Source organism: Taudactylus pleione, unplaced genomic scaffold (assembly GCF_031769625.1).
Source record: "Taudactylus pleione unplaced genomic scaffold, aTauple2 ptg001107l, whole genome shotgun sequence".
In the NCBI taxonomy this organism is placed as follows: Eukaryota; Metazoa; Chordata; class Amphibia; order Anura; family Myobatrachidae; genus Taudactylus; species Taudactylus pleione.
In genome coordinates this window covers 657,501-682,309 of record NW_028285508.1, presented here as the reverse complement: position 1 = coordinate 682,309, position 24,809 = coordinate 657,501, and the positions used below count along the sequence as shown (strand labels likewise).

The 24,809-nt window shown below is 45.5% G+C and overlaps 1 protein-coding gene across 4 annotated transcripts in view; it reads left to right on the top strand.

Moving 5' to 3' along the window:
* OCRL (OCRL inositol polyphosphate-5-phosphatase) overlaps window positions 1-24,809 on the top strand; it is a 94,035-nt gene that overhangs the window by 16,641 nt on the left and 52,585 nt on the right. For all 4 annotated transcript variants that reach the window (XM_088461825.1, XM_088461827.1, XM_088461826.1 and 1 more), the window contains 10 exons: window positions 592-705; window positions 4,153-4,266; window positions 5,445-5,574; window positions 7,131-7,292; window positions 8,770-8,871; window positions 11,439-11,553; window positions 15,023-15,139; window positions 15,757-15,944; window positions 22,583-22,694; window positions 22,797-22,906. In XM_088461825.1, the coding sequence (XP_088317951.1) occupies window positions 592-705; window positions 4,153-4,266; window positions 5,445-5,574; window positions 7,131-7,292; window positions 8,770-8,871; window positions 11,439-11,553; window positions 15,023-15,139; window positions 15,757-15,944; window positions 22,583-22,694; window positions 22,797-22,906 (1,264 nt within the window). The remainder of the gene's footprint in view (window positions 1-591; window positions 706-4,152; window positions 4,267-5,444; window positions 5,575-7,130; window positions 7,293-8,769; window positions 8,872-11,438; window positions 11,554-15,022; window positions 15,140-15,756; window positions 15,945-22,582; window positions 22,695-22,796; window positions 22,907-24,809) is intronic.

The following is a 24,809-nucleotide window of genomic DNA, read 5'->3' as shown; positions in this document are numbered from 1 at the left end:
GCATAAAACCACAACAGTGTCTTTAAATCCTTGATTAAGGAATTGCCTGGCCCAGTGGTTTCTCATCTGTGTAATGGGCCTCACCGCAGAGGCTGTCCTACACTTATATGCGGCCGACTCACTTTAATGAGACGTAAGCCAGAAGGATAAGAGGAAGATACATAGGGCTGTATTGTGGGATAGGACTGAGAGAGATTGTAAAAGAAGAAGAATATAGGACTATAGATTGATGTGTGCTTTGTGCATATGTAATGGCAATGCATTATCTATAAGTGTGTTTTATGAGCACATTGCATTAAGTGGGTGCGCGATACCAGAATCTATAGGACCAGCTGGTATTGTACATCCTGCCTAATGGATGCAATGATTGTTGCAGTTGGTGAGACCACTAACCGGCTCCTTTGTGGTAGTAGCAAATAGTTTGAGAACCACTAGTGTAAGAACAGAAGGAAACGGTTGTAGTTCTCTATTCTCTCCCCCGGAGCTGTGCTAGAATGCTGCTGGTTGCCTCACCAGATGTGCTAATGACAGCACTAGTATAGCAAGGAGCTGGCTGGCAGATTCCCTCATTGCTTTTATATTTGTTTTCAGGTGGCTGCCGAGTGAGACTTCAGGCGGACCCCTGGTCGGCGGAGCGCCTCTTTAAGATTTCCGACGAGGAGAAGTGTATAGAGCTGCTCTCAGAAATGCGCTTGATACAGGAAGGTAATAGATTCATTATGTATATCATGTACGCAGTGAGAGAAACACACATGGAATTAAGATGGACTAAGCTTGTAGAATACTCAGGTATGCAAAAGTGTTGTTGGATCTGGTGGACAGGCTACGTATGCACATGTATTGGTGTCTGAATCTGTATACACAAACGGTATAAGACGTAACTCTCCCACCTGCAGCCTTATCATATACCGAGGTGTGGGCTATTGTGCCTGCAAGGACAAAGGTTTCAGAGCTGCTTTATCAGCCTGTATACTGCAACCATCCAGATTATTACAGGCCATGTCAGAGCATAGGTGTGAGCGTTGCCTCAGGCTACTAATGTAACTATCATTCTTCTTTTCATCCTAGTTATGCATCCAAAATGCAATAACACAAAGATATGTTTTAACAGACAGCCCCCCCCCCCCTTTTCCCTCACATCAATGCTAAAACATCTGTATAGTGCGGGAATCTGGAAATAATACCTCCAGACCCCGGTAGCCCTCTAGGTACAATTACTTCCAGGTTTAGACGTTGATCCTGGTGCTTTTCAGAGCTTAAAATGTTTGTTGTTCTGTGGTTTAGACAGAGAACAGCGATGGAGAAGGAATAAGCCCGGCAGCTTCTCCTTAGCAACTAGCTTGAGGTACTGACTTAGTAAGTTTGGCTGCCTCTATCCTAGGCTTACTCCCAGCCCGTTGTCCTACGCTGCACATACATCCTCCTTTCTAAGTAAATAACACTCACTGACCCTACTTCAGACAGATCGTTCCTTGGAGTTGCTAAAAGCTAAAATCTGCACTATTGTCCAAGTCAGTTCATCCCCTAATATCATAAGGCAAAGACAGTCAGTTCTCTGCTACTGTAACATTTTATATTTCCTGCATTCCCTGTGTGTCCGTTATGTCACGTTCTACTGACACAAGTGCGCTAATAGGAGCCTTTAATTACATGCTCTTTATAAGCTCTGTGACTAGAGCAGGTGGTTACATCTATCTGACGTAGGAACGTGTAAGTATCTAATCATTGGTAAGTATGCGGTGTATGCCGTGCGACCATTTCCGAGATTCTACTGCAAGTATTTACTATGCCGGAAGCAAGTTTAATGGGTGTTTTCTGAAGGGCTGATGAGCATTTGTCCATATGGAGAAGCCGGGATCTCTGCTGCAAGTATTACCTGCACTAATTCCTATACGATTCCATTGGGACACTGGATTAGTCAGTATTTCGGACCTTTTGCAGTATTACTTTAGATCAGATCTTGTAAAGTTCCTAATTAGTTGGTCGCAGCTCCGGCTCCCATTTGCAGATTATTTTGCTTCTATGTGACTTTATTTTTGCATCTAGTTAAAATGACCATAATTGTGACTTTATCATTTTACTTTGTAGCTTTGTCTTAGTATTATGTGGTGTGGAGCCATGGATACTGTATGTTTAGACATGTTGTATTCTCAGTTTTAGTTCTATATTGATTCATAGATGTGCCTTTTTTTTAAGGTTTAAGGACTCGATTCAATTGAACGTGAATTAAATAGCGCCGGGAAGGAGCTCCCGGAGCTATTCATTTCTGCGCGCTTTTAAGGATTTCTTCTCACATCCCTCCAGGGGTGAGAACAAAAGTACAGGCGCGATGCTGGTCTCTGCCCTTAGCGTCGCGGAAACAGCATCGCACCGGGACGTTTAGTCGGAGAATGCCTGTTTGCGAGGGGCACGAGAACGGGCATTCTCCGACTTAACAGCACACAGAATTGAATTACTCCCGGGATCTCCTTCTTGGCGCTATTTAATTTGCGTTCAATTGAATCGAGCCCAATGTACTGTATACAGCAGGACTGGGATTGCTCAGGGTTGATGATGGACATTCAGTAATCATTTGCTGTCTGCTGCCGTAGATCTGAGAGTCTGTTATCGGAACGCTGTGTGACCCATGTTATCGGCCGCCTCGCCTCCTCTCCCCGCTGTGTGTGGGAGTGATTTTGCATGAAACAAATGATCTCTTAGGAGCATTTCAGTTTGCATGATTTTATAATAGAAGATTAGGTCTCCCCAAAGCGTTTCCATTTTGATAGTTCTCTGCTCAGTGAGATGGGCATAACCCCTTTGGTTACTGCAGGCTATAGGACCTTTCCTGGTGCACCAGTTTTCAGAAACGTTACGCACACTGCATGCCCACACATTGTGCATTTTACGTCTGTATTAGTAATTGTAGTCCTTTCAGCATCTTAATCACAAACTGCTTATGGTACAGTAATGCTGGCCCCACACGGCTGATTCTGACGCTCCTCACATGCGCAACAATTGGGCCAAGTTGTTGGATAAACAGCCAAGTCGGCGCTATATATATATATATATATATATATATATATATATATATAAATAAAATGAGAGAGAGAGATCTCTAGCTATACATTTATTTATTGCATTTATCACTAAAAGCTTACAGGTTGTGATTTAATCCCTTTTTATTATTCTAGTATGCTTTGTGCATCCGTTATCTAGTGGTTTGCTTATAAAGTCTTACCTATTTGCTCTGATTGCATTCTATACAGTGTGCATAATGTACTTTGTTTTCTAGCTTCCAATAGTGGTTCTTAGCTGGTTAAAACCTTTTAATGTCTTTATTGTAGTCTGCTACTGGCCGCTCCTTCAAATCTCCATTGTATGTCCGGGATTTTGGGGATTTTGGTTTTTATCGGCATGCCTTAGACTTTGACATGATAGAATGAATGCTGCATGAGGGTTTCTCCCTGTGAGTTCTGCTGCGCTATGTAATCATCTGCTCAGGGTTTAAACATGAGAGATTTATGGGAATTCCAGGATACATGCATGGAAAAAGTCAAACTATACTTACCAGCATAGTATAGTATCTGTTTCCCAGCCATCAAATAACTCTCATTCCAGTGTTACTGGTTACATAGCACCAATATATTACACGGTGCTTTATATGGAATGTTTTAATCGCCCCCCACCCGTTTCTGCTCAAATGGGAGTTTTATGGTTTGTTTTTTTTTGGACTGTGGGAGGAAATCTGAGCACCCCTTGGAATCTCATGCAAAGACGGCGAGAACATACTCTGATACTGCGCCATCGGTGTGGGGTGGCAATGCTGTGCATCCATGCCATCCTTGTACATTTTGAATTATGACTTATTATGCGGCACAATAAAAACACACAGATTTCATTATGGTTATAGGACAGCGGTCACTGTTCCTTCTTAGTTGTGTATTTGACAAACACCCACCCAGTTTGTGTTACATCAGCCTCAGCTCAGTAGGGGCTCGCTCAGGACAGGAGTCGCACACAACCAAATGGAGACCACTTACTGATTTTATGTCCAGTGTTGACTTGTAGGGTGGTGTTTTAGTTTATGGGTAATATCTCGTTTCTGCCATGACCGTGCCCCAGCCTGTCAACTTTTCCATAGTAACAATGTACTTTGTCCATTTATCTAAGGTGCGGTACGTGGTAAGCCCATTTATCCAGATAGGAAAGAGTCCTCCAACTGGTACCAACCTGCAGACAAGATACAGAGCGATCCGGTGTCCTCATCAAACGCTGCAGTCTCAGGTACTTGCAAGTCTCTTCAGATCGCCCAGTACAGTCATTTGTAAAACTCATGGGTTGGAGGTCCGATTTTTACATGTGGGAGTTTATGTACTGGAGCACTGGTTCTCAACCCTCAGGTATCCTCAACAGGGTCATGTTTTGTGGATTTCTGTCTGTGGAAGCAGGTGGGGTAATTACTGACCCAGAAAAATAGATTCTCACCTGTGCACTATTCGAGAAATCCGCAAAACATGACCTGTTGGGGACTGGAGTTGAGACCCCCTGTTTCAAAGAGGTAAATGGAAACCAATGGTTGTTGCGTTTGTGAGCGTCAGACACTTAGGGAACAGCCAGTTCTCCAGCTAAGATACAATCCCATTACTGATAACAGCCGATGTCCCTAAGGGGAATCCTTTAACAATGGAGGAAGCAGAATATGTACAATTTATCTTTAAAGAGGTGGTAAATTTGATTAAGATGTATATACATAGTTTTAAGTACCGCGCGGCCATATTTTATTTATTTATTACCAGTTATTTATATAGCGCACACATATTCTGCAGCGCTTTACAGAGAATATTTGGCCATTCACATCAGTCCCTGCCCCAGTGGAGCTTACAATCTATGTTCCCTATCACATGCTCACACACAGACACACTAGGGTTAATTTGTGTTGGGAGCCAATTAACCTACCAGTATATTTTTGGAGTGTGGGAGGAAACCGGAGTACCCGGAGGAAACCCACGCAAGCACAGGGAGAATATACAAACTCCGCACAGGTAGGGCCGTGGTGGGAATCGAACCCATGACCTCCGCACTGTGAGGCAGTAATGCTAACCGTTACACCATCTCTTCTAATATTTTAGTACTTGATTACGGCACTATGGGGTGACATGTCCCTCTCTCGTTTGCTATATGTCTCCCTACCATTGTCCTAACTTTTACACAATTGCTTATGAACTCCCAGGCTCTGATAGTGCATTGCAGCATGGCGGTGTCTGTACACTAAATGTACATAAAATGCCGGCTCAGAGGACTGCTAGGAAACTGCTGGGCAGAAATGTCATCTTGTGTAGGTTATGGGGTACACTATAACTTCTGATCACCCCCAGGTCCAGCTGCTGGTCACCCTGAACGAGATTGTACAGCTACAAGTACTCCTATTATTAACCTATGTCTCATTCTCTTTTGCATCTCAGGAAATATGGGGTTTGATGATAATTTTAGCTCCATGAATCTGGAAACAAGGAGAAACCTACAAAACCAACAGCAGGTCTCCCGCAGAGAACCTCCACCTCCGCCCCCACCCCCAGTCCCGCAGGATAGGCTGTAAGTTGGCACAGGATGTGATTCTGTTGTAGCGATTCTGTTGTAGTGTTTTTATTGTCTAGTTTTATACATTTCCAAGTGAGGTTTGTAGGTATTTGCATAAATCACAATAACAAAACCACATTAACATTTTTTTTGCATAAATCAGTAACCATACGTCTTATTGCTGAAAAACAGGTTTGTGTATACACACAATGTCAAAAAAACCAGCGCTATATTTATTTAATTTGTACTCAGAGACAAGAGTTCAACTTCAATATAACTTCTAGAATAGTCCTTTCCACAGCAAATGTCTATTTCCAAATAAAACTTTACCACAAGTTCATAATGGGATCCAAAAAAAAGGACGATAATGTTTCCATATAAAATAAAACTTTAATACACGAACTTCATAGATAAAAAATCAGGAAAAAATGCACTCTTCTTCCACAATAAAATATCACAATGTCTTTCAAGAAAAAATAGCACACTTTCTATATTTTCTTCCACAATATGTGCATGTATTCAGGGAGGGCTTACCGGACCTGCAGGAATCTCACGCATATGGCACAACGACTCTTTATCCCAAGGGTGTATAAGAATAAAGGAAATCCTATAAATCCTGTGAGGAGACAATCCAGGATAATAATTCCTATAGCGGTGGATGTATGCCGAGCTCGGCTCTCAGCCGAGTCCGTCACTGTTCTTAGATACCTCCTCATGGGACCACGTGACTCTCACGGCTATACGCGGCTCTCACCCGCAGGTGTTACTCTGTGTGTGTGTGTGCCAATGTAGTGCGGCTCCTGGATATCCAGGTGCAGTTGAAAATGGTATGTCCAAAGAGCAGGCATAAAGGACTGAATGGACTTTTGCTATTTCCAACCCAGTAATATTGTGCTGCCATATGAGTCTTAATAGTACCAAGGAGTTAGATTGAATACAATTGAGACTTAACAGTTCCCAGGATCCTGAGCTGGCCTGCGACTGGGCTCTAGTTCCCAGGATCCTCAGCTGGCCTGCGACTGGGCTCTAGTTCCCAGGATCCTCGGCTGGCCTGCGACTGGGCTCTAGTTCCCAGGATCCTCAGCTGGCCTGCGACTGGGCTCTAGTTCCAAGGATCCTCGGCTGACCTGCGACTGGGCTCTAGTTCCCAGGATCCTCGGCTGGCCTGTGACTGGGCTCTAGTTCCCGGGATCCTGGGCTGGCCTGCGACTGGGCTCTAATTCCCAGGATCTTCCCATTGAGCATCAACGAAAAACTAAATCAATATTTGATTAGAAAGTTACACAAACTTGTATTAATCTAATAAGGTTCACACCGAGCAACAGAAATCTTTCTAGGGCTGCAAACACAGGTGGGGTACTTCTTACCTTGCTATCGCACCTGAAAGTTATATGAACTTTAATGTGTTTGTTCTTTAAAAAGTGATGGAGTTTTGAGTTAATTAGCCATTCATCTTCAACATAAAACAATACTTCACATTATTTCTCTATGGGGATACAAAGCGATGATCTGTGTACAAGGGAGGTACCACGCTGTGCCAGGGCTTTCTCACAGTCTTCCTCTACCTACAGGCTGCCCCGGGAGCGCGACCCTGCCGGATGGGAAAAGCCTAAGATGACCAACAGCATGCGGAAACTCTTTGTTCCAACCAGCCAGTCCGGGCAAAGGGAAGGACTAATAAAACACATCCTGGCAAAGAAAGAGAGTGAATACGTGAATATTGAAAACTACAGGTGCGTGGATCTGTAACGGCTTTTCTGACGTACCGAGCTAAGCGTTATCTATGCGCCAGGAATACGGTCAAAAACGCTTCCCATCAGAAAACACTCATCATACATTTGTGTCTCGTCTTATCAACGATCCTAGATGTTCATTACAAGCCAGTGGGCAAAACAAACGCTGGCCTCTGAAGCGATCGGTGGCTTTTTTAGTCTCTGATAGCTTCAGAAACCAGCGCTCCCAGTTCCAATGTGGTAGGGGATCCGTTTCTTAGAAACAAAAGAGCCGCATGCGGTTTGGCCACCCCTGGCTTAATAAGTACATAAATGACTGCAGAGGGACTATAGTTATCACTCACATGAATTTTGGATAAAAGTAAAATAAGCGCGCCATCACTAGCAGCTGGAAACAGTTGTCAGCCCCAAACGGTCAACATACTATAAAGTAAGTAAAGGAACCTGTGCTCTAAATTGCACAATACAAGTCATACAATAGAAATAGATACTCAGATTAGTTTATTAAGAGAGGTGAACATTTATTAAAACTAGGGATGTGCAGGCTCGGATAGGTTCGAGTTTGCACGTGGAGTTCGGATTTTTCCCTCCAAAAAAACGGAACTCAGAACGAGGCAAAACGTCATCTTACATGGACGAACATCATCATTCCTGGTCTTTTGTCCAGGAATGATGATGTTCGTCCATGTAAGATGACGTTTTGCCTCGTTCTGAGTTCCGTTTTTTTGGAGGGAAAAATCCGAACTCCACGTGCAAACTCGAACCTATCCGAGCCTGCACATCCCTAATTAAAACACTTAGCCCCTCCCACTTCCAGGACACTTGTACCCAGACCCCGCTGATAAGGAATACAATTACTACAGATGCTCACATCACAGCTGAAAGTGCCTTAAAAATAGACTCAAATCTTTGTGCACAGATATACTGCCATATGTTTCTAAATCTCTCTGTAGTACAATTACCATTACCCCAAAAAAATAAGTGAATGTTTACGCCATACGACTTTATTGCGATGTAATATTCAGATGGGAGTGCGCTACGGACCTATTCTGTGACTACAGATTGTTACCAAACAGTACAGCTGCATGATGGACCTGAGGAATTCCTGGGTGTACCGCTGCCTGCACGAGGGATCCCTGGGTGTACCGCTGCCTGCACGGGGGACCTGAGGATTTCCTCGGTGTAATCACTGCCTGCACGAGGGACCTGAGGAATTCCTGGGTGTACCGCTGCCTACACGAGATACCTGAGGAATTCCTGGGTGTACCGCTGCCTGCACGAGATACCTGAGGAATTCCTGGGTGTACCGCTGCCTGCACGAGGGACCTGAGGAATTCCTCGGGGTAGCCACTGCCTGCACGAGGGACCTGAGGAATTCCTCGGTGTACCCACTGCCTACACGAGGGACCTGAGGAATTCCTCGGTGTAGCCACTGCCTGCACGATGGACCTGAGGAAATCCTGCTTTTGTTTTATAGGTTTTTCATAGGAACCTGGAATGTGAACGGCCAGTCTCCAGATGGTGGGCTCGAGGCATGGCTGCATGCAGATGCCGACCCTCCTGACTTCTATGTCATTGGGTGAGTGGATACAAACACTGAGAAACCAAGCAAAGCCATGATTTCCTATGAATATATATTGTACTGTGGAGCTGAATACTATACAGAATGGCTACATGTAACTAAACAGGTCCACCATGCTTTCTCTCACTTTGCCTACTTGCTCTGCACAAATGCACTCTGTGGATTGGTAGATTAAAACAGGGGGTGGGGCCTTTCACAGCAAATGAAATGCCTGGAGTTTAAGCTTTTCGCACTATATTGAATATACTTAGCTGACGTGTGTGAGAGAGTCTTGCGCCAGAGATTCACTGCTCGATTAGCATATAATAGATCAAACAGCCGAGACCAGAGGTACAATATCATCATCTTCTCAGTGTTTTCAATAAAGAGGATTTGGAAATTATATTCCACATTTGAGCGATTTTTAAAAAGTATATAAATTTTTGTTTTGGGTTTATTTAGCTTTTACTCTTAATATGTCAAACTCCTCTATCAGCTAAAGGTCTCGTATATGCCAAGGAACTGCTCTGCGGACACGGCGTCTTTAATGTGCAGAGCTTATTTGGTTGGTATCTAATGCTGGGTACACACTACACCAGGTGTACCCAGCACACGACGTCGCCGGCGCCTGGTCCCTGCATGTGGCAAGTGCATACACACTGCATTCTGCAGCATGGCATCGATGGCGACATCCCCCGTCGGCCCTGCAATAGGGCCAACTGGCGAAGCCGCTAACAACCCGCGGGAGGGCGCATACCATGGGTACACGCTAGACCAGTGTTGGCTAACCTTGACACTCCAGCTGTTGTGGAACTATATATCCCAGCATGCCCTGCCACAGTTTTAGCATGCCCTAATAGCAAAACTGTAGCAGTGCATGCTGGGTTATGTAGTTCCATAACAGCTGGAGTGTCAAGGTTAGCCAACACTGCGCTAGACGATGTACCCGATATGAGGCTCCGGTCCGCCGGATCGGATGACATATCGTCGCGTGTGTACCCAGCCTAAGGACAACAAAAATAAACTACTGGAATAGATAAAGACCTTTGGAAAGTAAACTGCAATATACCCATAGCTTTAAGCATTGTTATTAGCATTGTATGAGGCCATATACAAATTTAAATGAAAGTTGTCTGAGGGTGCACAATCCTTATAAGCTTTGCAAACCTCTCATGTTATGTTTACTACTCTCGTGTCCTCCAGCTGGGTCATTTCTCGCTATTCCTCTCCCATGTTGTAGCTGTTACTGTGCTCTCTTCCATTTTATTTGAAGGCACCACAAGTTGTCGGCACTGCTGTACATAGGTGGGGTGTGACAGCACAAGTAATAAATGCACAGTACAGAGGTAGAGCATGAACAAGCAACTGCAAGTTAAAAATATGTGAGATACAGTGCGGAGGGCTCTGCCCATGAGAGCTTGGGGAGCTGTAAGGGCAGCAATGTGACCGTCTGAAACATCCTGAGGATGCTCCGGGGAGCTGTAAGGGCAGCAATGTGACCGTCTGAAACGTTCTAAGGATGCTCCAGGCGGCACCGATGCATAGATTATGGCTGCAGGGTGCCATTCTAGGCCAGATGAGGCTAGCAGAAAGAGGGCCAGACCAAATGATTCCGCAGGCCTTATACGGCCCCTGGGCCTGAGGTTCCCCATCCCTGTTCTAGAGGGTGAACTAAAGGCACATTGGGCTAGATGTACTAAGCTCTGAAAAGTGATAAACAAGAGAGTGATAAACCACCAGCCAATCAGCTCCCAACTGTCATTTTTGAAACACAGCCTGTGACATGACAGTTGGGAGCTGAGTGGCTGGTCGTTTATCACTCTCCAGTTTATCACTTTTCAGAGCTTAGTACATCTCCCCCATTTGGAGAGATGTATCAACCCTTGGAGAGATAAGGTACCAACCAATAGGCCTCTGTCATTTTACAAGCCGAGTACATATTTATATTTGCTACTAGAAAAATGTAGCTGTCATGCAGTGTACAAGGTACTGAACAAACTTCCTTTTATACCATGGTTAATACAAGGCAGAGAGGTAATCGTCAGGACCGTGCTGCGTGCAAGATGAAGAGAAAAACTTTGGTTATCCGACAACTTCTTCCCCTCCCTCCCTCCCTCCTTTGTCTCTCTTACTTTGCACACAAAGGAGTCTTTGACTGTATGTCCCATGACCATAAACTGGATTTCTAATCTATCCTCTAGTTAGCGTGGATAACACTTGGCATTTCCTCATCACACTTACATAGTGTGTCTATAGACTATACAAATATTTACTTTGGAGAGGAGATGGTTTCACTTCTGGAAATCGTGCTGCAGATTTGTCTGACTCTCTCTAAACTAATCCTGATGACATATTATCCGGGCAGAATAACCTGACTGCTTCTCTAGGACGTTGTACAGAAACTTCTCCCATTAAGATTCTTGGGCTGTGTGTGTTCTCTCTCTGTATGATCTAGTTGTCCTCAGTGCTGTGGCTGTGGGGGGCACAGGAGAAGGGGTGCCCATGACCACTGGGGGGAACGTGGTAATACAGTGAGAGTCTCTGTTCAGCTCCAGGACACCCCTCACTGTTGTCTTCTCTTCCAGTTTCCAGGAGCTGGACCTCAGTACAGAAGCTTTCTTCTACTTTGATTCAGGAAAGGAGCAGGAGTGGCTGGAGGCCGTAGAAAAGAGTCTCCACCTGAAAGCCAAGTATATAAAAGTGAGTTAAGGAACATTTGATTCTGACTCCTGAGAGAGTTGGTCATAGAACCAATCATTTTTTAGATGATGGGTCTGGGAGATCAATGATACATATGTGTCCTCATTCGCGTTGAGTATGAGATCCCCCCCCCCCTGAGCCGAGTGTCTAAACCCTAACGTCCCCCTCGCCGTACCCTAAACTTATCCCTCCCCCCTAGTACCTAACCCTAATCCCCCGATACTCACCTTCCGGAGGCCAGCGGTCAGAATTCTCCTGTCAGTATTTCGGTGCGAGACACTAGGTGCGACTGAGTAGTGTACCGTATTAATCTTTAAAATGTTGCATTTTGGACGCATTGCCAATTCAGCGAAAATCCGATCGCCGTGTATCAGACACTGGACTGCGACATTAATCTCACAGGAATTGGTTTTACACACTTTCAAAGTCGCAGATTGAAACATGATGGAATTCGGCGTGAGGAAAAGACGCGGCTGTTCACACCCGGAGCCCTTATCACACAGTTTTAGATTCCTTCGCACACAGATGTACAAATGTCGCACACCACAGTGGTCAGTGTACGATATCAATGCAGTTTTGTCGCTTCCAGTTGTTTGAATTATGCATTTAATTTAATTATGCAGTTTGCGTGCACAAAAAAAGGTGCTCAGTGCGGCCGGGTCGCACGGGACCTGGCATCCCGAGAAGGCTATTTGGTTCGCCTGAAGCCACACTATCAAAGGACACATTTGTACATATTTAAACACACGCGCGCACACACACAAATGCTGTGCTTTGCGAATAAACCGCATTTGAAGGTAAAAAGTCGCACGAAAAGACAATTGTTGCTGGCGAGTTGCACGGCGCTCGCGCTTTATGTTTAACGCAACTTGTAGCGAACGGAGCTACAGATGTGCCCACATACATCTGTCCTTGGTGCGCTACAAGTCACGCCACAGATAACACGGAAGCTCAGTGTGACTCGGTAGCGCCGAGCTCGGAATAGGAATAGGTAGCACAAGCAGCTTCTGCTGATTAAAATGATATGCAGCATGCCTATGTTCTGTGAGCCAGTGCGGGTGTATCTGCATGCAAAATGCTACGTTACAGTGTCAGCGGCTGTAACACTGTAGCGTAGTGTTTAGCATGCAGATACACCCGCACTGGCTCACAGAACATAGGCATGCTGCATATCATTTTAATCAGCAGAAGCTGCTTGTGCTACCTATTCACATCGTTGCGCGAAAAAGACACATTTGAAGGTAAAAAGACGCCTAAAAAAACACTAGGCGCTACTGAGTCATGCCGCGGCTAGAAGGGCAGTTTAACACGCAAGGAGACTAGATGCATGTGGACCCATCTGTAAGATGTATGTGGACACATCTGTATATGTATCACCTATTTCAAATTCTTGACTGTCTCCTCTCATTATACAGTAGTAGTGAATGGATAATATAGTTCACACAGCAGTGTAATCATGGATACCTAAAGCCTTAAGACAGCGTATAGGTCACTTTTAACCAATCACGGAGTTCTCTAAAATAGTCCAGTAATAAATTATGAAACAGCCCCCTGCTGAGCAGAGAACAAATTAGTCCTTATTCCTCTCTTAGACACACTAAGTCAAAATAATTTCTGGAGTACAACAAATACATGTGTGTCCTCATACATTGCTGCTGCAATCACACCAAACAGCTTCCGGCCTCCCCCCAATGCGCCAGGTCCAGAATGAGTCTGTTTGCGCCAAAGCATCTTTTTTACATCTTTTTCGGCTAAAAATGCGTCTTATTCTCAATGTGACTGGGGCGCACCAAGAGACTGCACTGATTCATTCGATATGCGACACTTGTATATCTGTGTGTGAGTTGCATGGGACCAGGCGGCTCTCCAACGCCAGGCGTGTCTCGCCACATAGCGGGTTATGACTAGGTGTATGAGGAGACATCTGGAGAGTGCCAGTCATGGATTATCTCCATTCTCACAGCACAAGTAGCCCACAATACCGGTATCCTTCTCCACAACGTCCTGCTGTGAATTCTTAGTCAGAAGCTGCTTACTGGCGCGTTCCTCCGGTATTGCTTGTTTCGTAGGTATTGTCAAGTGGTACACGACCTAGATTGCTGTGGTTTTAGCAATGCAAATAATAGTGTAACCATTGAAAATATTCACTACTTAATACATGCAACATATGCTATGCAAATCTTTTATAACCACCGATTTGTACTTGGGATTTTTATTTTCTTGCCATCTGAGATGCATGTCATCATTTGTATTCAACGTTTGCGTAATCAGATATTTTTATCTGTAATCTGTAGGTAAAGGTTGTGACGCATTGATATTTTATCTACATTATAATTAGAATATTGTTGGACAAGCAATACTTTTGTCTGCCAGTTTATGTTAAATTGACCTCAAATTGCTGCATCTAGCAGCCAAAACACTCTCCTGCCAAGAAAAGCGTGATTCGCTGATAAGCGTGTGCGTGGGGCAAGAGTACATACTGTATCACTGTACATGGAGGCTGCAGTTATCTGCCCATTTATTGCCTCAGGTTCTTACTGTAGCTAACACAGGCAGCAAGGTGACGCAATGGTTACTTTTGCTGTCTCACAGCAGTGGGGTGAAGGGTTCCAACTAGTATCATATCTGTGTGGTGTTTGTATGTTCTCCTGGTGTTTGTGTTTTTTCTCCTGAGTACTCGGGTTTCTTCACGCAATCCAAAAACAATACTTGTATAGTAAATGGCTTCTGACAAAAAAATAAAAAATAACGTCTAGGCCAATGGTTCTCAAACTCTGACCCCACGCAGTTTACATTTTGCAGGTCACCCAGCAGGTGCACAGGTGTATTCGTTACTCACACATTTTAAAAGATCCACAGGTGATCTAATTATTTCACGTGTGATTCTGTGAGGAGACCTGGAAAACATGCACTGTTTGGAGTCCTGAGGACCGAGTTTGAGAACCTGTGGTCTAGGCTGTATGTGTGTAGAGAATATAGATTGCAAGCTCCACTAGTATTGTCTGTATAGCGCCGTGTAATATGAACTGGATTTTCAGCACTCAGAAAGAGCCTATGGCGCAGTCCATGGGGGCCGGTCTCTTGGATGACCACACATTGTGGACATCCGCCAGCCCGATACATCGACAGGCTGAAATACTGGCTCTATTTTTGAGGGCAGAACGTATGGCATAAATACAGGAAGAGACTGACTGCTGTGCAGGATCCCTGTAGGGATACAGGGGGCCAGTATACAGGATCGGTAAGAGTGAGATATTGTCAGATTACAGGTAATATAATAACATAACGAATACTGTACAAATTCTTTGACCCTGCCCATTACGCAATGCGGCATCATTGGTGGTCGTTACTAGTTGTCTGCGATGAAGCCTAGGGTTTATGCCCGTCCTCTGTATCCTCATAGACAAAACATTCTCTCCCGTCAATCTGTCTTTTCATAATGAAACATTGTGTACATTCTGCCTTCTAGATCCGCTTGATCAGGCTTGTGGGCATGATGCTGCTAGTGTTTGCCAAGAAGGAACATGTCAAACATATCCAGGAGGTTGTATCTGATTCTGTGGGAACTGGGATCATGGGGAAAATGGTAAGTAGTCCTCAGCAATCCTGAACGCCTTCCTAATGCTCGCTGCTGCTTAACCCTATCCACTAACTGTTACGTGACAAAAGGGGCACAGCCCCTACTTTACCTGGAGGATACTGTAATACGTAGCCTGGACCTTCTTACTGACAGTATTACCATTAGATCGTCCAGCATCCTGCTCTGATAAGGCAACAATTGTTGGGGGTAAATTTACTAAAGTGAGAGTTTTTAGAAGTGAGTTTTAGAAGTGGAGATGTTGCCCATAGCAACCAATCAGATTCTAGCTATTATCTTCTAGAAGGTGCTAGTTAAATGTTAAGTAGAATCTGATTTGGTTGCTATGGGCAACATCACTTTTAAAACTCGCTTCTAAAAACTGTCACTTTAGTGAATTTACCCCTTAGAGTTGTACTTACACAAGTACATCCTCTGTTAAACTGACATTTTACTGAGGTTATAGAATTAGGGGGGGGTACATGTATCCAAATATTGTATTGTTTGGGCCAACCTAAAATACATGACATAGACATTGGTTGCAGTCACATCCTGAGCTTATGCAGGATCAAGCAATGAACGTGTGATAAAAGCCAGTATGTGACTTTCGTGGTCTCCTCCTTTAGGGTAACAAGGGAGGGGTGGCCGTCCGCTTTGTCTTCCACAACACGTCCTTCTGTTTTGTGAACTCGCACTTGGCTGCTCACGTGGAAGATTTTGAGAGGCGGAACCAAGACTACAAGGATATTTGTGCACGACTAAACTTCTTCCTCCAGGAACGAAATATTCCAACCTTAAACATCATGAAACACGAGTGAGTCCTTATTATGTCACATAACCGTACATGGAGTGTTACCCAACCGGTGTCTATACAACTATTGTGGTCCTACAGCGCCTGCTTTCCCTCCTGTAGTTCCACAACACCTGAAGCACCACAGGTAGGGCGATCCTGCGCATGTTACTGTAAAGGAGGGTATCCCCTAGGCGATTAAGTTGAATGATAACGATTGTTCGATCGTTCAGTCGTTTGCAAAAGTGTCTAAAAGGACCAGCGATGCGCGTGCCCGCTGGTCGTTTAGACATCTATCATCTTTCCAACATGCTGCTCAACCTGACGATATCGGCAGGTTGAGCATGTTTCCAGATGATTGATGACCCCGCGCTAAACGTCTGCTCGTTCAGTGCAGGCTCATCACACGACTGACAAACGACTGAACGATTACAATGTCGTAATCGTGCAGTCATTTTCAGATCTTGTAGTGGATACCCTGCACACCTGTGATTAGTCCCTTGTAAGATTGACTAATGAAAGCATCTGTCCCATTTCCGTTCAGGTACTGCTTATTTCTGCTATTTGTGCCACTAACCCCAAAGTACAAGTTGTGGCCTATATGAAAGTGTAATGAGTAACATTAAGAAATACAGAGTGTTTCAGGAGCTTATCCGCACTAAGAATACTTGGTACATAGCTGTGTGCTTGGTGTTATTGTACTCCTAAAAGCTACGAGTGGAGCGATTTATCTCCTCTCCGGTTTTGTGTTATGTAGTTTGTGTTGTGTACAGTTTGCTTTCATGTGTAAATGGCGTGTTGTAATGTTGCCAGGATTGGTATGGAATATATATTTCTCTTTCATCCACTAGGGGACACTGGAGTTCAAGACAGTGGGGTATAGACGGTGGTAGAGCAGAGCCTGGCACTTTAAATAATTCTGAAGTGTGACTGGCTCCTCCCCCTCTATGCCCCATCAGCCCCAGTTTTTAGAATGTGCCCGAGAGAGCCGGTCACATAGGGCTGAGCTCCAGCCCACACTTAGTATTTTTTCTTTTATTTCAACTTTATTTTAATTTCTAGCTTTCACAAAGCATTGAGGACAGGCTGACAGAGTGCTGCGTCTGTCAGCCTGCTACATGGAGGCATCAGGAGACCCGCCACCACTAAATAAGAGTGTGTGTCGGAGTCCAAGGCACCCTGGCAGTAGCTCAGGGAGGACACGCCACAGCTTAATATAGAGGCTGTGTCCGTGCTTCCGAATGCCTAGTCGCAGCCCTGATGCCAGCAGCTGGTAAGTATAGCTCTGTTCCCCTTATGGGGAACGGAGTTTAATCTGCGGCCCCTCTGCCCCCTCCCAGGCTCAGGTGGTATACGCTGTAGTATAACCCCTCCTGGAATCCTGTTAAAACGCCGCTAGCGTTATTACAAGGGGCAGAGCTACCGCGCATAGAGCGCGGATTCATGTACAGGGAGACTGTTCAGACAGTCTGTAATGTTGCTGCCTAGCAGCGAGCCCTGATATCCTGCTACTGAGCGCTGTCTGACTTAATAGAGCTGACAGCGCTCTGTTTGTCAGCTCTCACGAGAGCCGAATCCTCCCTCTTCTCTATCCCCACGGGTCCCGCTGCTCCCATAAGGGAGTCTACATTGCGCAGCAGCGCGGCTGTTCCCTGCCGCGCTGGTGCTTGAAGAAGCACTGGCGCTGGCTTCTGCAGGGGGAGGAGCACAGCCGCCGGAGAGCGACTGTTATTCACAGCGCTCTCGGCTGCTGGTTGCGGCGCCGGTGCTTGTATGAAGATTGCATCGGCGCTGCCTACAATTGGCCGCATGGCGGGGCTTAGGAAGCTGCTCAGAGCGGCTGTTCCCTGCCGCGCTGGTGCTTGTAGAAGCGCTGGCTTCTGCACACAGCCGCCGGAGAGCGAGGCTGTTATTCAGCGCTCTCGGATGCTGGTTGCGGCGCCGGTGCTTGTATGAAGATGCACCGGTGCTGGCTATTACGTTCCCGCTCCCCCACTCGCGCTGCTATACCAGCCATTGTTTGCGCCCCGCCCGCTTATTGATAAGGGGCGGAGTCTAGTCCATGCTGGCGTGCACAGATGCCGCCATTACCTCCAGCGAGTATTTTAAAACAGCATATGCACCTGCCTTAAAAGGAGCTGGGGCTTATTGCCAGCATCTCCTGCATCCTCACTCTGGAGTTCTGTGGGGGGTGCAACCCTTAAAAGGGTTGTGGGTTTTATTCCCAGAACGGCCCTAGCTGTTGGGAGTTTGTATGTTCTCCCTGTGCTTGCATATGGCCTCTCCCGTTTTTTTCTTTACTTAAACCTACAGCACTGGTCTTATTAGGTTTAACGACACAACTGTGGAGTTTGTAATTTAACCTGCAGTCTTTATATAGATCTGGCTCTGCCTCATCTCTGTTATATTGCACGTCGGTAGTTCCCCTACGGAACTGGGCAGTGTACTGGTTTAATATTATATTTAAAAAAAAAAAATGAAGCACAGGGAGGAACATGCCACAGCCTAATATAGAGGTTGTGTCCATGCCACTTTGCCCACCACATATCTATCAGCGCCTATGGCCACACGCCCGATCTCGTCTGATCTTGGACGCTAAGCAGCGCCAGGCCTGGGTAGTACTTGGATGGGAGACCGCCTGGGTATACCAGGTGCGGCAGGCTTATTACATTGAACATCTGGGGCAAATATGCTTGATGTGTAACAGAATAATGCAGTGTGTTTCTTGCATCTATAGCTGCCAGAGATCACTCTGCCTAAATGTGTATGGTATGCATAGTCGGGGCCACTGTTCTGGCTGCTGCCAGAAATTACGGTTATTGAATATCTTTAACTCAAGGTTACAAAAAGGGTGCGTCCCATCCTCAGGCTTATGCCTCACATTGGCTCACCTTACCAATGAGCCGTACTCTTCTCATGCACATATGTTAAATCTCAACAGCCTTCGGTGCTTACCTTAGAAGGTATGAATCTATATGGATTTATATCTTATTTATTCCCTTCGGCAGCACACACAACACGAAGTAGTAACATATGGCCGTTGTGGTGGTTGGCATTGCTGTCTCGCATCACTGAGGTCATCTTTTGATTTCCATCATCTGGGGCACACCTGATAAGGCGAGTACATCGGTAACGGAAGGGTCCCAGGATCGCAATCAGTCTGGGATAGTACGTTGCTAACATTTCCTGCCCCAACGCCGTAGCAGAATGACGGCCACACGCGGCACATGAGCAGTCTCCCTGCGTGGAGGTAAGCCACATGTATGTATATACTTGTATTTTATACTAAACCCGGCGTTAAGACCTGGGGCTCAGTTCCTTCCATGGCTCTAACTATTGCCCTTGTTATATTTTTCAAATTACATCGTCACCTACTAATCTTGTATGTAGGTACGCGTAGGCATGTGGGGATTTGTGTGTGTATGTGTGTATATGTGTGTATGTATATGTGTTATATATATATATATATATATATATATATGTATATGTGTATATAATATATGTATATATATATATTGCTTCTTATCCTTACCATTAAAGCAGGGGTAGGATATGTTCTTCTCAGTTTTATGTCTGATACCTAGCATATTTAAAGAGGATGCTGCGATGAGAGGCTGGACTCTCCTGATCCGGTAGTTTGTTCTATAACTCCGCCTACACCATCTCTCCCTAGGGATTGGGTGGTGTGTGTGTATATGTATATAATTATGGATATGTGTAGGTATGCCTATACTTCCACAATCATTAAGGTACATATTATTCCACGTCTGGAAAGCTGCCAGGGTTTACCAGAAGCTGTCTAGTCTATAGAGCCACCATATAATATGTATGTATATAACAGAGTCATGTTCTGCAGCTTACATAGGATAGTCAGAGGCTCCTACGGCATTGCTTCTAGTATGGACTCTATACATGTCCTGGGGCCTTCCTGTATGTCCACACATGTATATAAGGATATGTACTTACACCCGCCTCAGGTTATAGTCCTGTTTCCATCAGTCTATATCTACGGCGTCCACTTCGGGGGACCTATTAATTACAACTACACTCTAGGGCGCACTTAGTAACCAACTTGTAAGACACTAGGAATGCAGTGTGTGTATATATAGATATAGCATGCTGATCTCCTGTTGTGGGATATATATGTGTGTGTGTGTGTGTGTGTATATATGTATATGTATGTAGCGTGCTGATCTCCTGGTGCAGGAGTTTGACAAGTGACTTACTATGTCGGTACTAACTCTTCCTTTCAAAGAGTTTGTCTTTTCATGCAGCTATGTTTATGTGTGTGTGTATGTGTATATATACTGATATATTCCCGTTCCTTGTATGAATTTTCCTAATAATTGGAGAAATCTGTTTTTGGCCCTGACTGGCGTTATCACTACATATATATATATCTCTTCTTACTTGGGATAATTAAAGCATTCTATGTCTATGTACAGGTACCTTTCCCAGCATAGATTCTGGTACTTTATATTATTGTCTTGTCGCATATCTCAATAAAATGGGTATCTGATGGTCCCTTGGGTACATTTCCTATCAGTACATAGAGAATCCTGGATCTATTCCATCCTCATGGCTTATTTAGTTAATTTACATGAGGCCTAGGGCCACCCGCCGATATAGGCAGGGTCTGGCCTGGGTTGTATCAGATTGTGGGCGTAATACACACTTCACCATTATAAGTGTTAATGTAAGGATACACTAGCAGACCGTTTTTGGGGTATGTGTAATCTCTATATGGATACAGGCTCAGGTATAGCGTCCTGTTGTACGGCCTTCTTGTCTCCACTAACAATTTGCTAGTTTCTACAGTATTTTCTTCTGCAGCATCTCCAGACTGAAGTCCGTGCTGTAGAGCATTGATCTTTGCCCACTGAGGCTACTCTCTGTACCTGTCGTGGTGGGTTGCTGTGAGATGAATAAGGTCAGTGACATTCTACATAGCGTCCAGAGGGCTTCTGGTCGCTCACAGGTAAGCGGGCTTACCCCACTAATGCCTCGGAAGATGCTTCCTTTTCATGCATCCTGACATAGCTGTTATTCTCTCTTACGCAACCCTAGCTGCTGTCCTAGCAGCCTTCAGTTCTTTTAAATCAGTTGGCTGTACACTTTAGAGCTTTCCTGGTGTGTAGGTGCATAGTTGTAACATTGAGATTTGTGACCCTATTCTACTGGAATCTGTTGGGTTTATGGACTGAAGCGCATCTATGGGCTAATGCACATCTTTACTATAAAGTGTGACAGTCTCTATGTTCCATACAGAGGGCCTGGTTAGTTTCCTGTTCAATATCTGTTGATAAATTCAGCACACTGACAGGTACTTCATAGTTGTCCTAGTGCTTTAGCCTTGCGGATGGGATACTTCCCTATATTGGTAACTCTCCCTGGGTGGAGGTGGCATCTGTGTTTTTTTTTCTGCTAAGGGTATCCTGGGTGTTTTCATACTATGTTGAGGCCAGTAGTTGGTACTGATTACACTCTACCATCATGTAGGAAGTTGTCTGCTGTTTGACAGGAGGGGTGGTAATGCCGTCTGCCCACTGGAAGGAATTGTAGTCTCAATCCTCTCGTATCCGCCTCATGCCCAGTGGGATCGCCAACTTCTATGGTCTAAACCTTCCACTGGTTAATAACCCTTTAGTAGTTATAGTTGGACCTCGAGAATGGTTCAGGGCGACTGTTAGGTCGTGACTCTTGCCTTCTTGTTTGCTTGGTTAAGAGTCTGTGGACGGGTTCAGCTCCATCTCTGTATATTGGTATCATTATACTTTTATCTATATGATTGATGTCCCGCAGTGCTGGGATTCTGCTGTCTGAGACTGTTGCAGCTTCCTGTAGTTGTCGCTGGTACGGTTTTCTCAAGTTTTGTTCTCATGTTACTGCCATTCTATGGATTCTAGTTGGGGTTTTCTGCTCCCAGCGGTCTTGCTTGGTCTGTTTTTGGCTGAGCTTACGGTGTTCTGATGCTTCTCATCTGCGGCTACTCTCTAGCCGTATTCCATTGAATTTACGCTGTAAGTTGTGGAATGTCTGTGACTGTTCAGCAAGGAGCTCTGATTGTCTCCTGGCTCTACGACATGCCTCCAGTCTTGGGCTGTCCCTGTTTCGGTTGGCCGAAAGGTCGGCAGGTTCTCCGCGCTTCCCACCCGGGAGGTTGGCTTTGGGACGTCCCCACTGTCTTGAACTCCAGTGTCCCCTAGTGGATGAAGGAGAAAACAGGATTTTGGTACTTACCGATAAATCCCTTTCTCCGATTCCACAGGGGACACTGGACGCCCGCCCAGCGCTGCGTTCCTGCCGTTTTGTTGGGTCCTTATCTAGTTGTGTGACTGCATGTGTTCCCTGCAGTGGGTTCCTCTGTTCTCCTTCAGTCAGTATTGTTCCGTTCTGTGGTCTTCTCCTTCTCCTCATTTTCCTGTTGTCTACCGTCTCCTCTCGGGCTCAGTTCTTAAAACTGGGGCTGATGGGGCATAGAGGGGGAGGAGCCAGTCACACTTCAGAATTATTTAAAGTGCCAGGCTCTGCTCTACCACCGTCTATACCCCACTGTCTTGAACTCCAGTGTCCCCTGTGGAATCGGAGAAAGGGATTTATCGGTAAGTACCAAAATCCTGTTATTTCTGAAATCCGTGTCCTATACATTCCCCTCTCTGCAGCGCCGTCATATGGTTGGGAGACTTGAACTACAGACTCTGCAAATACGATGCCACCGAAGTCAAAAACCTGATTGGGAGAAATGACATCAGCACCCTCCTGAAGTTCGATCAGGTACGTTCTTGTCAGCATTACAAAACGATACACGCTTTCCATTACTGGTACGCCACAGATTCCTATCCGGTCACTAATCACGTGACTGCATGTTCCCTGTAGCTAAATATCCAGAGGGATCTGAAAAACGTCTTCTCTGATTTTACGGAGGGCACCATCAGTTTTATCCCAACGTACAAGTTTGACCCCAAGACGGATCGTTGGGATTCAAGGTAAACACAGCGGCTGCTTTGTGTCATAATCAGACAGGGAAGGTTATACATCGGTGACCATAACCAGCGGTTGCCCATCCTCACTGGTATGTATGACAAATGCATTTACACTGTCTTTATGGGAGTATGCTAAGTATTTTGGGAGGGGGAATGTCGCTTCTACAACTGGTCTCACTCTGCTATATCACAACCAATAAAGAGTAAATGCCAGATAACATTGAGTGTTGCCCCAAGCACCCGCAGAGCCAGATATTGGTTCTATCCCAAACGATTTGTTACTGGGCATTGTGTAACACATGGGGGAGGGAGACTGCAGTTGTCCTGTGTGTGCAGGCACCTTCATCCCCCTAACAGGCTGCAGAGATTCCGGCTGCTCGTCCTGAGCCCGTTGCGGCTCAATCTCTTCCCATGTGGCCAAACCTAGAAGTGACCTGGTCACACGACTCTGGTTTCTCACCGCGTTCTGGCAGAAGAGTGTAACCAATGCATTAGATTTCCTATATTACTTTTCCTCTTTAAATATTTCACTGTAACAAATAAACCGCGGCTCATGTGAAAGAAGCCATTGATCCCTGCGCGGCTGTCACACTGTGGCGGTATGTTACACTTTATCACAGTGGCCTGGTATCACATAGCACATCTCCACTGCAGTTATAGCCGCTTGTCATGCAAGAGTTCATCTCCCTACATGGATTTCATTCATTCACAAACATTTACTATTGACATTTTCTAAAGCATATCTTGTAAAATATCTACAGTAATCTTATTATGAGTTGCTGTATGGTTTTAATACATTCTTGTATGACATATGAACCATGTACTCCAATCACTGGATGTGTACACCTGTCATTTTACCGACGCCGGGAGACCGGCGCCCAGCATCACGATCAAAATGATGCCGATAGCGGACAGCCGCGCGCAGGGGGGGGGGTTAGGTTCAGGGCTCCCGGGGGGACTTTGGGTTAGGCATTCCCCCCCCCCGGGAGTTTAGGGTTAGGCTAGGGGAAGGGGGGGTTAGGGTTAGGCACTTTGGGGGAAGGTTAGGGTTAGGCGCCCTAAAGGGGGGTTAGGGGTTCAGAAATGGGTTAGTATATACTTACTTTCGACGATCGGGATTTCCTCCTCTGCCGGCCTCCTGGTGTCGGGATTCCAACCGCCGGGCAGGGGTCCGGCGGTAAATCATACCGCTTCCCCTAGCCCTCCCTTCCCCTAGCCTAACCCTAAAGTCCCGGGGGGGTGCCTAACCCTAAGTCCCCTCCCGGGAACCCTAAACCTAACCCTCCCCCACCCACCCCTGCGACTGCCCGGCTTACCTTCAATCGGTAAGCCGGGTGTCAGGGTCCCGGCGTAGGTAAAATGACAGGCGTCGGGATTTCGAAGCCTGTTATTTAGCCCTTGCCTGGATTAGACACTCGGGAAGCCGACGGTCGGGGTTCCGTCCATCGGCTTCCCGACTGCTTCCCAGACAAGGACAATAGGTTGACACACTTATGGTAGACATGTATGAAGGTCGACAGGTACAAATGGCTGACAGGGTCAAAAGGTCGACATGCATCTGGTCGACCTGCATATGGACGACACGTTTTTTTTTGGAGTTTTTTTTGTTATCTAACCCTAATCTTCACCCTAACCATCCCTTCTAGTGCCTGACCCTCACTGTCCCTTCTAGTGCCTAACCCTAACCCTACGGTAAGTGCCTAACCCTAAAAAAAAAAAAAAAAGTGTCGACCATTCTCATGTTGACCTTTTGACCCTGTCGACCATTCGTACCTGTCGACATTCTAACATGTCTGCCTTTAGTGTGTCCACCTATTGTCCATGTCGACCTATTGCCTGTCTAAGATCTGTTGTCTATCTAGACATTGTCTACCTTTTTACTGTAGATCTATAGACCGTGTGCATG